The following is a 17875-nucleotide window of genomic DNA, read 5'->3' on the forward strand; positions in this document are numbered from 1 at the left end:
ATGAGAACACCGAAATCCTGCTTTTACCCATTCAACTTGGAAACCTATTTTCAGAAATAAATTGTAGATGAGAGAGGATGACCCACATGTTTCAAAAATAGTATGTGTTCAAAAGGCACTAAAATAATTTTCATATGAGTTAATATAGAGAGGGAGTATTAAGAAACTCAAGCCATGGAAACCCTAGCAAAAAGTAGACAGCACTACTTATTAAACCTCTGGTGTGATTAAGGAAACCAAAATGGATAAGATTAGTAGACTTAACATATAAGATTGAAAATTCCATGTGTCAAAAAAAGTCAGCATCATGGAATGATACACTGGGAGAAATTTATAATAATTACAACAAACAAAAGCTTACCAAGTAATCAGCTGATAAAAAATCAGTCAGAAAACACTAAAATCGATAGTTTTCATCCATGCATTTATCCCACAAACATGCATAGAATGCATACTTTGTATCCTACACTATACAAGTTAGTAGGAATAGCAGGACAAGTGACTCAAATAGTAACTCAGTTATACTGCTTACCAATGAAGCGCACATTGAAACCAATAAATATTATTTTTCTATCACGTTTTGAAAGACATTCTTAAACGACCGTACCATTGACAAGGGTGTGGTATGGAGATGATTAATACATTGCTGTGGCAGTATTCATTGCATATGTTTGGAATGCAGTTTGATGTGCATAAAATAAATCATTGTAAGCAATGTTTATGCTATTTAATCTTAAGAATTCCACTTATGAGCTCTATACCAAGGAAAATAACTCTAAGTACAGAAGAAACTTTATGTACAAAGGTGTGCATAGAAATGTTATTCATGGTAGAAAAAAATAGAAACAACTTACACATGAATGATTACGTTAACTCTGGTGCAGTCATTTGGACCACTACATATGTTTCTCATGTGGTATTAACTGTCATGTGTAATTAACTGGAGGAAATGCAAGTAATAACATTAAGCAAAAGAAAACGCTAGGAAGTAAAGTTACATAGTCACTATTACAGGGAAACAAAAGACCATGATGAAATATACCTAAATTTTAGTGTCATTTGAGTTTGTGAATTTTTCCTCCTTCCCACTTAAGTAGTACTTGCGTGCAGTTCTATAGCTAAAAAGAGTGTTTTTCCAGTAAAGGCTTTTTTTTTTTTTTAGCACGTAGACGTAACTGAAAAAAATTGGAATGGCGTAGGAAATCATAAAAATACATGGAACATAAGTTTTGCAAAGCTAACTAGCAATATTGGCCTATCCTTGTCTGTCATTTGATGATTCAGAGAAAGGTGACAGTCACCAATGCAGGCTGCCCTTAGTTCTTGCGCAGTAGGTGAAGGCAGTCCTTCTTGACTCCTGTAGGCAATCAGTCCATGCACTGAAGCATGAGATCTGCTTACCATTATATAGCCTTGGCTAGCTGCAAATGTATTAATATTCATACCATTATTATCTAGCCTCTCTTAAAGCTAGCAACAGCAATTTTTTCTTTAAGTGCAGATCTAAATTCTACAGCTTGATTATATGCTGAATAGTGAAATACTTCCTATAATTTGCTCTAAATGCCCTCCTTAATTTCAGTAGTCTCTCATTTTTATTGTTAGCTAACTGAAAGGGAAAGTGGTCACCGCCCAGTTCGGAGGGGCATAAACAATCTTAGGGAACCTGCAGTCCATTTGAACTGAAAAGGGGGAGGAGCAAGGATGGATGGTGTGATGGGAAGAAGGATCGCTCCCATTCTATTTGAAAAGATAAATCTATTCTAATGAAGCCTGAAGTACATTGTAGAGCAGCCTCCACAGTACCTTGTAACTCTCCATTCAGCTTTCCACTTATTCTTGAAAAATATTCATTTCAAGGCTTTTATGCTTGTGTAAACATCTAGTGCTCAAAAATTAATTATTTGTTTTATCTTTCCTATGTAAGCATTCCTTCAGGATTCCTGTTTACTATTAAACTCATAAAAGTTCAGAACACAATAAAGTTTATATGTATAGAATATTACTTCCTTTCCCATCCCTACAATTATTATGTTTTTCTTCCCTAACTATGTGAAAGTTATAAAGTATAATAATATAATAGGCACCTGTGAACTTAACTAGACCTTGCATTTAGCCATGACTCCTTTATTCCATACCCTTCCTTACTCCACATGTAATTGCTGTCCTACACTGTTTCATTTGTGTGTGTGTGTGTGTGTGTGTGTGTGTGTGTGTGTGTGTGTGAGAGAGAGACATGGCATTTAGTCCATTTTCTTATATATAATTTTCTTTGTTACCTTATGATTTAAATTTATGCCATATATTTATAAATGTGTCTGCATATTGGTTCTTAAAGTGATTTTTTAAAATGTTTTTTATTTATTTTTTGAGAGACAGAGAGAGACAGTGCGAGCAGGGGAGGGTCAGAGAGAGAGGGAAACACAGAATCCGAAGACAGGCTCCAGGCTCTGAGCTAGCTGTCAGCCCAGAGCCTGGTGCAGGGCTTGAACCCATGAACCGTGAGATCATGACCTGAGCTGAAGCCAGACGCTCAACTGGCTGAGCCACCCAGGCGCCCCTGCATATTGATTCTTTGTGTTTATTTTTGAGTTATGTAAAAATAGTATGATATTGTTTTTATTCAACTTAGTTTCTAAAACTCACCCATGTTGTTGAGTGTAAATATGTAGCTCACAACTTTCTTTTCTCTTTTTAATGCACGTTTGGGTTGCTTCCAGTTTCTGTTTTCACAAACAGTGCTCTGGTGATTATGCCTAGCGGAATTGCTGCATCTAAGGCATATGAATGTTGAACTTTACATGATAACAACAAACTATTTTTCCAAAGTGACTAAAATGATTTATATTTCCATTAGCACATTATAAAATTTCCCACTGACCTCCATCTTCTTCAATACTTTATTTTCAGACTTAATAACTTTGCCAATCTCATGGATATAAGATGGTATTTTGTGGTCTAAATCCACATTGTCCTGACTATCTGATTGAGCTTCTTTTCATCCGTGAATAGGCCATGTGTTTTCTTTTCTGTAAAACGTTTCATAATTATTTTGCTACTGGGTTTTTGGGTATTTGTCTTTTACTGATTTCTATAAGTTCTTTATTTTTAGGTTTTTTAATAATTCTGGATTTTGCTTGTTATATGTTGAAGATATCTTCTTCCACGTTATGAAGCTTTTTGTTTTTGTTTTGTTTTTGGGATTCTTTATACTGTTTTATTTTACTAGAGCTCCTACTTTTACTGTGGTTTAAATTATCAGTTATTTTTTGTTGTGGTTAGCATTTTTGTGTCTTGTTCAAGAACTCTTTCCCTAAGATCAGAAGGATTTTGTCCTATATTTTTTCCTAACAGTTTGTAAGATTTGCCTTTCACATTTAAGTCTTTAGTTTACATGAAATGGATTTGGTCTATGTGTACAACAAGATCCATTTTTATTTTTTTGCACACGGATAACCATGTGCAAAACTTATTGAATGGTTTCTTCTTCCTCTAGTGGTCTACAATGTCACATCTTTTATTAAAAATAATAATAGCACATGGATATATTTTATGTTATACTTTCTCTTCTGTTTCAGTGGTCAATTTGTTGATTTCTGTGTAAAACTGTCTTAATTACTACTAAATGCATACTATTACATTTTAACTATTTGCTTTGTAAGGAGTCATGATATAAGGTAGTATATATACCCCGTTTGTCTTTTTTGGTCTTTATCAGGTGTATGTTGGCGATACTTGGCCCTTTACTTTTTATATACATTTCTTTTTTTAATGTTTTTACTTTACTATTTATTTTGAGAGAGAGTGCACATGCATGAGTGGGGGAGGGGTAAAGAGAGAGGGAGAGAAAGAATTCCAGCCAGCCAGGTTCTGTGCTGAGAGTGTGTGGCCTGGCATAGGACTTGTCCCCAAGAACCTTGAGATCATGACCTGAGCCTAAATCAAGAGTAGGATTCTGAGGGGCGTCTAGGTGCTTTATTTGATTAAGCGTCCCATCGGCTAAGGTCGTGATGATCTCACGGCTCCTGAGATGAGCCCTACCTTGTGTGGAATTCTCTCTCTGTCTCTTTCTCTCTTTCCCTCCCCTGCTTGCCTTCTTTCTCTCAAAATGAATAAAAACTTACAAAAAAAAAAAAAAAGAGTAGGAGGTTTAATAGACTGAGCTACCCAGCCCAGGTGCCTCTATATACAGTTCTGAATCAACTTATCCTACCCATGAAAATCTATTGTGATTTTGGTTACAATTGCTCTTATTATCATAGTTACATTTGAGAGACTATATCTTTATTAAACTGAGACATCCTGTCCTATGAACTTTGGATATCTCAATTTTTTAAATATCTTTTAATAAAACTTTATAGTTTTCTGTGTATTGATTTTGCACATCTTTGGTAAGTTTTAATTTTAGGTACCTTGCAGTTTTAGATGCTGTTGAAAATGTGTTTACTTTAAATGACATGTTCTAATTGTTTTTGCTGGTGCATGGAGATATAACATCTTTTTTATTTTGACTTTATGACCACTATCTTTCCTGAGTTCTATTTTAGAAGATTTAGAACACATACAAATGTATGAAAGAAAAATATAATGAATCTAATGTACTCACCTCTCAACTTTAACATTTATCAATTTATGGCCAGTCTTGCTTCACCTGTATCTCCACTTGTTTTTCTTCTGCACTACTTGAAGCAAATCATATACATTATATCATTATATAATTATCTTATTATGTCTCTTAAAAATAACTTTTAAAAAACATAACTAGAGTCCATTATTACATGTAAAATAATTAATAGCAATTTTATAAATAATAAACTGATATCAAATATCTTGTCAGTATTCACACTTAAAATTTATAAATGTCAGTTTTCTTTTTGTCTGAATTAGTTCCAGATAAGGTTTACATATGACAGTAAGCTGATAATGTCTTTTAAATCTCTTTTAATCTTGAGGTTCCTCCTTTTTTCTTTCTTTTTTCTTTTAACTTGTAATGTATTTGTTGAGGAAATTAAGACTTAAAAATCTTTTTGACATTTATTTAGTTTTGAGAGACAGAGAGGGAATCAGAGCGTGGGTGGGGGAGGAGCAGAAAGAGGGAGACATAGAATCTGAAGCAGGCTCTAGGCTCTGAGCTGTCAGAGCCCAACGTGGGGCTTGAACCATGAACTGTGAGATCATGACCTGAGCTGAAGTTGGATGCTTATCCGACTGAGCCACCAGGGTCCCTAAGGAAATTATTTGACCTAATAAATTTTTTAGAAATTGGTAATTGGATCTAAAAGCTTGATCAAATTTAGGTTGAATTTTTTTTGGCAAAGCTGTGTCATAGATGGTAGTCTTTTTCCATTAGGAGGCTTTGTACCTCTTATATTTTGGGTGTTAGTGGCCATAAATGCTCAGTTTCTCATGACTTTCTAATCACCCCCACCCCCCGCCGTGGCCTAGATTAAATTATGCTTCAAAAGCAAACAACCCTAAAATCTCAATGATTTACAAGAGCGTTTATTTCTCCATCACACTGCACGTGCATTGGGAGTTAGCCACACTTATCCTCATCTTCATTCTGCAACCAGGTGTGAGGGAGCGGCCCCAGTGGCGAATGGTCATGGTGTTGTCAACACTTGTTGCTTGTTTTACGTTTCAGCTATTCTGATGTGTGTGTTATAGCATTTCATTGTGGGTTTTTTTTATATTTCCTTGATAACTAATAACGTTGAGCACCTTTTCATATTTTTGTTAGCCATTGTATATCTTCTTCTGTGAATAATCTGGTAGGGGTGTGTGTATGCACTTGTATGCCCATTTTCCATTGTGTTGTCTTTTTCTTATTGACTTGGAGTCCTTCATATATTATGGACACACATATTGTTTATTGTGTCTTTTAACTTTTACTTGCCTTCTTGGGTGCTGGGTGATCTCTGATTGTGACCTCATGGGTTCCTCTTAGCCTGTGGGAGGCCTGTAGGTCTAACTATGTTGAACTTTCTTTTGTTTCTCCTAGTGTACAGGGAATGCTACTGGCCTGGCACCCCTTCAGGCTTTCCTTAAGGGTTGGAGCTCAGCAGAGGTTCGAGTTGATCTATTCTCTGCACCTCAGGGCTGCCCCAGCTGGCTTAGGTTCGTGAGATCAGCATCGCTCTCAGTATCCACCCACAGGCCAGCCTCACCCGCCCGCTGACCTCCTTCCCTACCTCCCCAATTGCTCTTCATGGCTTTTGCTTATGTTTTCCTCCTTGGAAGTCCTAATGCTAGAAATAGAAGACTATTATTCACTATTTTTAAATTAAATACAGCCATAACATTTTTTTTTAATTTCAGAATATTCTAAGGGTTGCAGATTTACTTGGAAGAAAGAAGTATTGATATTGCTTTCTTACTCTAAAATTAAAATATATTTTAATTACATATGTATACTATAATATTTGATTTTAGTGCAAGAGGAAATCTCAGAGGCCATTTTTTCCCGTAATTAAAAACTTTCAGGTGAGGTTCAGAGAGGCTAAATGAGTTAGCCAAGGTTATTCTGCTTGTTAGTGGCCGGAGCTCTCCAGACGGTACCATATTTTTCCCAGTGAACCGTGATGCGCTTTTAACTCACCTAAAATTGTCTATTATTTGTTTAGTCTGATTTTTCTTTATGGAAGCTTTTTTTTTTGTCTTTGACATTTTATATAGTCTTTATAGAATTACAGAGAATTAAAATTTCTTTCCAAACTCTTTAGTGTTAAACTCAAATCTACCACAATCCATGTAAGCAAAAATTATTGTAAAAGTTTCTTGCTGAACTCATAGAGTGAATTTTTCCTTTAAAACAGACTTAAGAAAGAATTGGAACTTTATAAGGAAGATGACATGCAAAGTGCTTATGAAGCTCTCCAAACAGAAGTAGAATTTCTGGAGTTGGTAAGCCTCCCATGATTCTTTAACTTCTGTTCAGAGTCATTGTACCTACCGGCAAGAATGCGTTTGCTGGGAGACCTATCATCACACTGGCGGCTTGTCCTTCCCATGGATTTTCACTAGCTGGAAAACATCAAACTGCACCAATGAACGAAGCTCAAGTCAGGATATAAACCAGTGAAGTGTTTGGAGTTCCTGGAGAGTCAGGGGTTACATAAAGCAAATTCTATTCAAGTAGAATATGTACAATTTCAAACTAAGTTTAAAAAAAATTCAAACCTGACCTCACAACGTTCCCTTGACTAAAACAGTTGTTAGAGGATTAATGCACTGAAAGGGTTTAACTATCGTAATGCTTAAAAGCTTTTTGTTTTTGATAGGCATAAATTATACTTTTATTATATTTGATCCTAAAACTTTCTTATTGCAGATTTTTATGATCTCAAGAACTTTGGATTCAATTATTGGAAATTTATTTTCAGATTGTGTGGGAGCACTTTAAATTTCTTTTAACCTCTTACTTTGGTTGTTTATAAAATGAAGGCGGTATTTGGCACTCTCCATTTTAATGGAAGACATATATAGCTCGCTTTAAAATATGTTAAAATGTCATCTTAATTTATTGCATTACATTTTGTTTCATATTTATTTTCTGTAAACATTTCTTTTAAAAATGTTCCAATTGCTTATGTTAGGATTTATATATTTTTATAAAAATTTCCAAAAATAAAATTTAGAAATGCCCATTTATTGTTGTGCTAAATTTACATGAACTTTATGGAATTCCTTCATTAAGAATTTCATTTTCCTCATGATAGATTATTATATTTTTCTTTGCAGGCATTGGCACAGAAAGACCTTCAGGAAAACAAATAACTTGTGAAGAATTGACCAAAGCTATCCAAGGTTTGATCAAAGTACCTTAGAATCAAATCTTTGTGACAGATACACAGCCAATACCCATTTAACAGATTTTTGTGGAAAACATGAAGTCCAGAACTTTCAAAGTTGTTAATATCTAGAATTGGTATATTAGCATTTTAAAAATGGAATTTCTTGTCTTGTTCCTTGCTAGAACTTTAAAGCTTCTTACAGGGTTTGATTTTGTTTCTAAAGGAAGAGAAAGGACAGACAGATGTTGTGCTCTCTGCTTCTTATCTCCCCTGGTCTTGAGGCTGATCTGTATCCTGTGATGTTGCTCAGTCTCTATTGCAGTTTACCTCGGGTCTGGTCAAACACGGGGGGTGGGGGGGGTACGGGGTGGGGGGAGGAGTGGGGAGGGGGAAGGATCAGATTATCGATCCAGTTTTATCGGTGCCATTTCCCCCAACAATGATGCTCACTTTCATTTTAATCCTGCTCTGATGGTAAGATGTCTGTTGACAGAGATCCTCTGAGGCCTTTCATCTGCAAAAGCCAGTTTTCCCCCTTTTCTCTAGATACTTCTGTAGAGTTAAGTGTGGGGTGCCCGCGGCCATTTTCCAGGGCTTTACATCTACCAGTTTTCTTCTGGATGCGATGTGGGTGTTGGTTAGAATCAAATAAGTCCCCCACGTGGGGATATGCCTGATCTCCTTCTGGCCAGCAGGATTCATTTCGTTGGTGGACTGATACATGGCAACTAAAACTCGAGTTTCGTTCAGTTTTGGTATTTCCACCAAATTTGCAACATCATGTAGCTTCCTGCAGTTAGCAATCCTGTCAGGGAAGGTGTATTTTTCACTAGTTTCTTAAAAAAGTGTATGGAAACTGTTCATTGAGGCCCTACCTAAATTGCAGTGGCTTGGGGAGCGGAACAAAAACCATCTGGGTTTTGTAATCTACTGCAAAGCACGGAGTGCAAATTTTAGAATCATGTTTATTTGTGTGGCTATAGTTGAATTAGTTCAGCATCAAATATGAGGTGTTTACAAATGTGTTCTACTAATGGTGATGTGGACTAGTTTCAGGGCAAGTCCTGTTTTGGTATAGCTTTCTGTGTGTGTTGGTTTAAACTCTTATTTTTTTTAATTAGTAAAGTTAAAACGCTCCTTTCAGATGTGCAGCGGTTCCATCTGTTTAAATAATTTGCATTTCCAGAAGTGATTTTTTATTTTGATTCCTTAAATATTTGATAGTAAATTATTTTTGCTTAAAAAGAAAAAAATAATAATGGTACCAGGGAATTGCTTCCTACTTTTTATGCAAATATAGAGTGGGGAATGGTGATTGGGATTAGTCATGACTTTAGTTTTGTCTTATTTTAGTCCATCTATCTATCTATCTAAATTCTAAGTCTCACGAATATCTACCTATTAAATGTATATTCTATTATTAATATATGGATTGAGCTTACACATAAAGCCTTTTACACTTACCAATAATTTTTGTTCATTATTGGTTTTATAGCTAAATATTAATATAAACTGCAGATCAGCAACTTATTTGCATAACTAACATACAATGACATATATGCAGAATAAACTCTTACTAGTACAGCTGTCTTTTCATATGTGTATCATCTAGAATCTCAAGATTAAATATTCAGTAATGGAGTCAGGATTCGTATTAACTGAATTTGAGAAGAAATGGAAGATTATTATTATTTCAGAATGCTTAAAATGCGTATTTTAAGATTTGAGCTAATTTTCAAACAATCTAATGAATATTTTCACATTTCATGTTAGATTAATACAAAGCACTACCCTTGTGATACCAGTTAGAATAGCAGACTGCTAGAATTAATGTAATCACAGGAACAGTCTCACCAAACAAAGGAAATACAACAATCAATAGAAATCACAGTGTACTAAACGAAACTGTACTGTCAAGTAATATATCAGAAGTGGATTTGGTCAGTTTTTAGTTGTTTTTTTTAAAGAATTAGTATTCATAAACCCCTTACGTAGGAAAAATAACTGAAATTTCTGAGTAAAAATGTGTCTCAGACTGACCTTAATTATTCTGGAAGCAAGACTCTGGCTAAACGGAATGGCAGTTTTTAAGTGAATGCTCATTCATTAAGTGAATTCACTAATTTTTCCTTATTCTTATCTATAACCAAAGCTCACACTAACCTAGAAAGCTGGGCTCTTAGCCCCAAGACTCTGGGCGTGCCCCCAGAGTTCTTTACTGTGACATAAGTTCTTCCTGAAGCAACTTTTAATTCTCAGTTCTCGGTTGGGGACAGTACGAGGATGTATAGATAGTTTGCTGCATATTTCTTTCTGCTGCTTAGTGACACTATTTGGCTAGGAGAAAAACAGCCACAATATTATAGTATGTGGAGCGTGACCACTAGACTAGAAATTCCTTTCTTCCTTCCCTGGCCTAATTATTGAAACGAAGGAAAAATCAAAGAACAAGAAAAGCTTAAAGATATGTACAGTCAAGAACATTTCTATACTCCTCATTGTTTTATCAATAGCAGTGTTTTCTCTTATAGAAGAAACAAAAATTGAGGAGTACTTTGTCCGCTTGTCCTTTTCTCGGTAAACCTTGAAAAACCAGGATGAGATGGTGAAAAGTCCTAGATAAGGTTCAAGTCATGGAATTCTAATGAATTGGAATCTAGAAATATCTTAAAACAGAGGCCACTGGGATTGGCGATTTATTGTAGAGTGGATATTATACTGTAAAAAAAAAAAAAGCCTACTGAGTCTCTTACCAGAGGCTAATTCAGCTGGCCGGTTGCAGATGGGCTGATAGCGTGCACTGGACCGATAGCGTGCCCTGGACAGGCCCTCTCCAAGCTCACACTGAGGACAAAGTCCCTTTCTATTTCATACCAATCAATCATACATAACTGTGTCACGTTATTATGAATAAGTCGTTTATTTGCAGCCCAGAAAACAGTAGCAGTTCAGTGACATGATTAGAAATAAATATGATATGATTTTTAATCCTGGGCGTACAAGGGTAAGGTGTTCTGTCATTCAAGTATTTATTTCTAGCATAACATTTGAAATTTGAAGTTATCCAGTGTCCTAAAAAATATTTTAATATTTGAAACAGATTTTTTTTGAGGTCAACTTATATATTTCTTCTTGACTCTTCTCTCCTCTGTCATCCTGAAAAACGGAAATGAAGCAAATGCATTTGCCTTTCGGAGTCTAGTTCAGAACATTTTCTGTCAAAGAAATTTTTTTCAGGATGTGAACTAAAAAAATGAAAAATATTTTTTGTCATTAGCCTGAAGCAGGGATTAAGTCTTGGAGTTTTGTGGCCCTTTTATCTTAAGAGAACAGATTTTTTTTTTTTAATGGAAGAAAGGGGAAGATGACGTTGTCGTTTTGAAAATGTCAGAGGGAGGAATGTACACTTAGTCGCATTTGTGTTTTCTAAACATATTTTCAAGTTAAGTAAATTTCTGCTTGGCCAGCTAATGATCCAATTATCGTGCTGGCAAAGAAGCTTTATTTTTTTTCTTTACTTTGCTGACATTTGACCAAATAATATGGAGACAACACTGGCTGATGTATGAAGGAAGTAATGTAATAAAGTAATTCTCCCGGTTCTGTAAGGGAGTATTGGGATTTCATTTGTTTACTTGTTGTGGTTCATTATACGGAGGGTCATATTCATTAAACGTGCGTAAACATTTTGCAGGGTAACGCCTGTTGTAAGAACATCCTTACTTTGATGGGAGGAAGAGAAAGGAAGCATTACAAAGAATGACTGATGGTAAAATGCTCTCCTTGCTGCTGCTATGAAGAGTATCAAGAGCAAAGCTGTCAGAACTGAAAGCTTATTTAAACAACTGCTTTTGATACATAGCGCATTTATCTTTAAAAGACCTTTCTGAAATTGACAGCACCAGAATTCAGATGTCTGGGAAAATAAAGAGTAAGTAAAAATGTGAAATTAGTAGCAATGACTGATATAAGAAACTGTGCAAAACAGGGCCCACAGGGTGCGGGGGATGGTTTTACTCCTCTCTTACAACCAGGAAAGCAATACTGCTCTATTCATTCTAAGTTAATTATTTTCATACTTGTAATAAATTGTCATTCTAATTAGTTGGTAAATAAAATCTTGTTAAAATAAAATCCTCTTAATCTACATTTAATAGATGCAAATATAATTACTAATGAATATTTCTGGATATGGCTTTGTGATTGCTGAGAGAGTATTTGCAAATTCAAACCACCATTAAATGGTGTAGTTGTTGACAGTTCTTGTGGACTGTAGACAAGGAAGCTTCCGGTTGGGAATGGGCGGCATGGGAGTGATCCTGAGGTCAATGTCAGCTCTAGAATCTGTTGCCAATTAAAATTTGTAAAATACCAAGGTTTTACTTATAAAACAACTTTATCCAATAAAATCAAAGCGCTTTATTGAGATTCTAGTTGGAGACAAAGCGGATATCACAGTTTTTGCAGGAAGAACTAAGATTTTGATTAATGATCTGATTTGTGTGAGGTCTCCGAGGGCAGTGGGCCTCTTTATTTACAGTTTAATCACTTGGGCTTCAGTTCCCAAAACCTTAAGAACACATTGCTTTTGAAGATTTGCTTATAATAAAATCTTACACAACAAGCAGATGTTAGAAGATAAGAGAAATTTGAGAATCATTTAAAACACCTTTTTGGTTCCCCAAAAACATTTACTGATCAGAATCAGTGAATGTAAAGCATTAACTAAGACGATCTTTTACACTCCATGAAGAGAAAAGGGCAAATCTGTACAAAACAGACTCAATTCAAGTATTACTGAAAATTTACCTCCTGGGTATCACTTGAAATTAATACCTATTCATCCCACTTCTTTATACTTTGCACAGATGTATTTTTTCAGTGCCACTCTGTGGTCATTGATGATTTAAGGTGATAACCTAAGGGATGGCACCTTCCTAAAATATCACATAATAAGTGTTATATTCATGTTTCAATACTTGCTAAGGCAAGATTATGAACTAATAGAAAACTTCCAAAAAGGTCAACATACAAAAGAATCTCTGATTAACTTGAAATTAGCACTCTTGTTCATTTTTTTCTATTCCTCTTCTATTCTTCCATCCATCCATCCATCCATCCATCCTCCATCCTCCATCCTCCATCATCCATCCATCCACCTCAACTCCCAGCTACCTCTCAGAACTTGTATCATGCCACTGTCCTTCTGGAATGTTCCTCTGTAGTCACACTGATTTTTCTGTTCTACAAATAGGCCAGGCTCACTCTGGCCTCGGGATCATTTTGGGAACTGTTTCTCCTGCTTGGGATGCTCCTCCATCTGATCTCTGTATGATTGTCTGCTCTGTCATTCAGGTGTCAACTGAAATGTCACCTCCTCAGAGAAGCCCTCCTTTAACCAGTCCATCTAAAGTAGTCACATGGTCACATTCAAGTTTAATGTTCTTCATATTACTTGTCATTTCTGATATCGTTCTTGTTTGTCTTTTTTTTTTCTTTCATTTCTATTCCTAACCACTGAAACACAAGTTCCATGAGAGCAGCGTATGACTTGTCTTACGCACCGCTTTTTTCTCAAAGCCTGGGATAGTGTTGGCATTTAGGAAGTGTTCAATAAATGTGTGTGGAAATATGACTTGAATTAACTTGTTCGTGTTACCCATATTTATTAATTGAGAACTTGAGCATAAATGATTGATTCTCTAGTTAAAGAAATTGGACGCATTTATTGTTGATTCTTTCTTGACTGAGTTACTCTGTCCTCTCATTTTTTACTCCTCCTGAGCTTATGTTTACTTAGCTAAAAATTGGCAGTAATAATGTTTGCTAATTTCACAAACTCTCTTTGTAGAGTAACCAATAAAAGCGTTGAACAGAAACTAGAAGAAAATAATGATTCCATATCCCATCATGGAAAACTTTGTAGGTCTTTCCTTGTTTACTTACAGCTTTCTATTATCAAGCTGTTGATTGGCAGGTAATGGCTTTGAATGCTTACTTTCCACCAGCGACTAGAATAGGAAGTGAAAATTGTAAGTTGCTTGCAAGCTATGAATGTGCATTAGAATAGCTTAAAAGCATTATTTCTCCATGGTAATAGAAAATTTTGAAATGCACTTGCTTCTGACTATGATTTATTCAGTCTTTCTGGTCTGAAATACAAAGTTTAAGCAATCTTGTTTTTATGCAGCACCATATTTAGAAAAATGTATGAGTGCCATCTGCTGGATTTCTTTGGTACTACCTTAACAAGATGAGCGAAAAATGGAGGAAATTTGGAAATGACAAATCCGTATAGACAAGTAATTCTTCCTTCCCTTCTCCTATCGTTCTTTCCTTTATTCTCTCCTTCCCCATTTATGTAGATATAAATTTTAAATCTTTATATATAATTTTCAGTTGTTCCATATATAATTTTCAAATACGCATTTGATACTAATTTTCAAATTAGTATGGCACAGGGGCGCCTGGGTGGCTCAGTCGGTTAAGCGTCTGACTTCGGCTCAGATCATGATCTCACAGTTCGTTGGTTTGAGCCCCACATCTGGCTCTGTGCTGACAGCTAGCTCAGAGCCTGGAGCCTGTCTTAAGATTCTGTGTCTCTTTCTCTCTCTGGCCCTCCCCTGCTCACGCTGTCTCTCTCTCTCTCAAAAATAAAACATTAAAAAATTTTTTTTTTAAATTAGTATGACATGTATTCTAAAGAAAATATAAAGTTTAAGGACTATAATTGTGAAATTTTAGTAACATTACTGTTTTTACTTTTGCTAACATTAAAAGAACCTAGTTTATTTTATGTTTAATCAAAACATCTTTATTTTTGAATTAAAAAGTATAAAACTTTTGCTCTGAAACACATGAAAAGTTAGTGTAAAAGTTAGTGAGTAACTCAGTCAAGAAAGAATCAACAATAAATGCGTCCAATTTCTTTAACTAGAGAATCAATCATTTATGCTCAAGTTCTCAATTAATAAATATGGGTAACACGAACAAGTTAATTCAAGTTATTTATATAACTTCTGAGTTTATTAACCTTGATTATTTAGGGTTGATCTTTAGTCTTCAAAGATTCATTCATGAATTGGTGCACCATCAAATAAAGTGAAGTCACTCCACTGAAGATCTTTGGCAGTTGACCTGCCAATCACCTTTATGTGTTTTCTTTAAAGCCTGACTTTAAAATCCCTGTCCCCTTATCAGTTAACATCTGTGCAGTTCATGTGGTTTCATGAGTTAAGTGACTGAAATACTTTCCAGCACAACTCTGTTGATGAAGGAAAATTGGGGTGAATCTCTGCTGACTCCAAGAGTACCCTAATACTTGAATATTTGATGGCATTTCGTATGTCCGAGCCGTCAGCAAATCCTGATGTTTCTATCGTCAAAATATTTGTAGAACACGGGGAGCTCTCATCACAGCATGGCTAGTCCCCCCAATAGGCTCCCTGGTTACCTGCCTTTCTTTTCCTCTTTGTCTTTTAGCACTTATCCCGTTATTTTTATTCTTTATAAATTTTGTCATATTCAGTTTTTCAGACTAGAATATATAAGCTTCATGACGTTAGGGATTTTCCTGTCTTTCACTGCTGTCTCCCCAGTGCCTAAAACAGTTCCTGACATACACAGTATGTACTCACATAGCTTATTTCTTAAATGAGTGGATTTACTTTGAGTGATTTTCCTCATCTCAAGTAAATATTTTATAAATCATTTAGTAGGGATATATTCTTGGTGCTTCTGTTGGCTCTAAATTATGTCCAAGACAGTATAATCTCTATCATTTACATGCATGGAGACTGATTATCACTACATTTTAGGGCAAAAAAATGAGCACCTACTATATACAAAATCATGATAATTATGGACCAAAGGTGACGAAGATGTGGTCTTTTTGCTTACAGAACTTAACTTCTCCCTGAGGGTTGTTATTGTGAAGGTACAGAACAAGTCAGACTCAGAGCTGCTAGACTTATTCTTCAGTTCAATAGGAGATGGGTTTCATTTTGTTGCATTTTGCTTTATTTTTCTGAGGGGCCTGAGTTAAACCTGGCAGTGATTCTTGAGGAGTTCAGTGTATTTCCTGATCAATGAACAGTTGACTTATGTGTGGATTGGTGTTAAAGTCCGAATTCAGAATTCCATTTTTGATCTCTCATGCTAGGTGATTTACGTAAGCCATCTCTAATCTTGACCACTAATCTTCTAATCTTAGAAGGTGGGGATGTTGGTGATTGTCATATAGTCAAGAACTCAGAGGTTGCAAGCCTAAGTGAATTATCAAGATAATGCAGTGACAGTTTTCAAGCAGATTTAAACCTAGGGCTACCTAAACTCAATGTTCTCTAATAAATGCTATCTTTCCCAATTCGTAAAACACAGCCCGGGTTTAGAAATGCAAGAAAGAGATGTTGGTTTTTTTTTCCCATAGATGCAGAGAGCAGCTAACCGGGTACCTAGGATGTTTAAACTGCCTCTTCTCCAATGGCAGCTACTCCTCTGTCCTTCCCAGCCAGTGGAGATAATTGGAAGAAGAATATTCATTCCTTTCAGATACTGCATAAATGTTTCTCTCTCTGCCACGTGTCTCCTTGCACCATCAGGCAGGTTGAGCGTGCCCTCTGTGCCTTCCTGGACCTTTACTAAATGTGCATCATGGTACTATCCAGCAGCCATGTAATTATTAGTCTCCTCTGGATTGTGAACTATTTGACGGCAAGAATTTTCATTCATCTCTGCATTTTGAATTCATATCAAAGTGCCTTGCGCATTGCAGGTACCAGTAGATGTGGAAGACTTCATGCATATGATTAACTTCCACTTTACATACTTAGTGGGTTGATGAGGTTTTATGATTGGCCTGAAACCTGATCATCTTCGGTACTCTTGGTGAGAGGAGGAGAATGCTAAGATGTAAACAGCCTTCTCCTGAAACTAACTTTACACTGTATGTCAACTAACTGGAATTGAAATACAAACTTGAAACAAAATAAATAAATAGCCTACTTAATATTAACTTTTGAACGGTAGGTACCTACATTTCTTTCTTTCTCAAATTCGCGTTCCGGTGATTTTTTTCCCCCCAAAATTCAAATTTGCTCTTAGTACAACCAATTGGTCATTCACAGCCACACCTTGATACTGTTAAAAGAGAAGTCGGGAATACTCACCAGTATGGGAACAAGTTAAAAGGAATGCAGGAAGCATCTAGAAAAGATGGCTGATGACAGAATTAAAGAATTAGTGAAAACATACAAACTAATGGAGGAAGTTCTAATGGAAGGGTGTTTGGTTAATCCATTCTGTGAGTGAAGAAAGAAGTAGATTTGGCCATACTATGAGGTATCATGCATGCAGTGGTGATGATGTGCTAGCCAGGCTACAAATACATGTTTAATTCAGTTCCGATTTCTGTTCATAAAAACTCATTAATTAAGTTTAACTGGGAATACATTTATTTGAAACTGAAAAATAAAATCAATTTTTGTTCTAACAAAAAACAGTGATAGTTTTATCTTTGCTGTGCCCACTGTTACATGAGGGTCCACTGGCTGCTCTAGAGAATAAGAGACGACTCACTGTGAGTTTTCATACATTGGCTGGTCAGTTGTGTTAGTTTTTCCCTTGCTGCTGTGACAAATTACCACACATTTAATGGCATGAAATAACACACATTTGCTGTCTTAGAGTTCTGGAGGTCAGAAGTGTGATGTGGGTCTCCCTGGACTAAGAGCAAGATGTCAGAGCTGCATTCCTTTTGGAGGCCCTAGGGTAGGATGTAGACATCGGCTGCCATTTCTAGCTTCTAGGTGCTGCTTAACTTTCTCTGGCACGTGACCGCCTCCTCCATCTTACTCCAACCAGCCCATTGCCAATTCCTTCTCATCCTGAGTCTCCCTGGCTTTCCTCTTCTGCCCTCGTCTTCAACTTATAAGGACCCTTGTGATCATGAGGCCCACCTGGACAGTCCAGGCTTACCTCCCCATCTCAAGGTCAGCTCGTTTCTCTTTGCCATATAACTCACCATATTTATAGACTTTGGAGATTGGGATGTGGACAGCTTTGGAAGGAGCATTATTCTGCCT

General features: G+C 36.0%; 1 protein-coding gene across 1 annotated transcript in view; it reads left to right on the forward strand.

Moving 5' to 3' along the window:
* The window catches only part of CCDC172 (coiled-coil domain containing 172), a 57241-nt gene extending 40435 nt beyond the window's left edge, over nt 1-16806 (forward strand). Inside the window, exons 7-10 of the mRNA XM_029920437.1 lie at nt 6816-6903; nt 7741-7806; nt 11488-11724; nt 16222-16806. Coding sequence (XP_029776297.1) covers nt 6816-6903; nt 7741-7776 — 124 coding nt within the window. The 3' untranslated portion in view covers nt 7777-7806; nt 11488-11724; nt 16222-16806. The remainder of the gene's footprint in view (nt 1-6815; nt 6904-7740; nt 7807-11487; nt 11725-16221) is intronic.
* The last annotated feature ends 1069 nt before the right edge of the window (nt 16807-17875 follow it).

Source organism: Suricata suricatta, chromosome 2 (genome assembly GCF_006229205.1).
Source record: "Suricata suricatta isolate VVHF042 chromosome 2, meerkat_22Aug2017_6uvM2_HiC, whole genome shotgun sequence".
NCBI classification, from domain to species: domain Eukaryota; kingdom Metazoa; phylum Chordata; class Mammalia; order Carnivora; family Herpestidae; genus Suricata; species Suricata suricatta.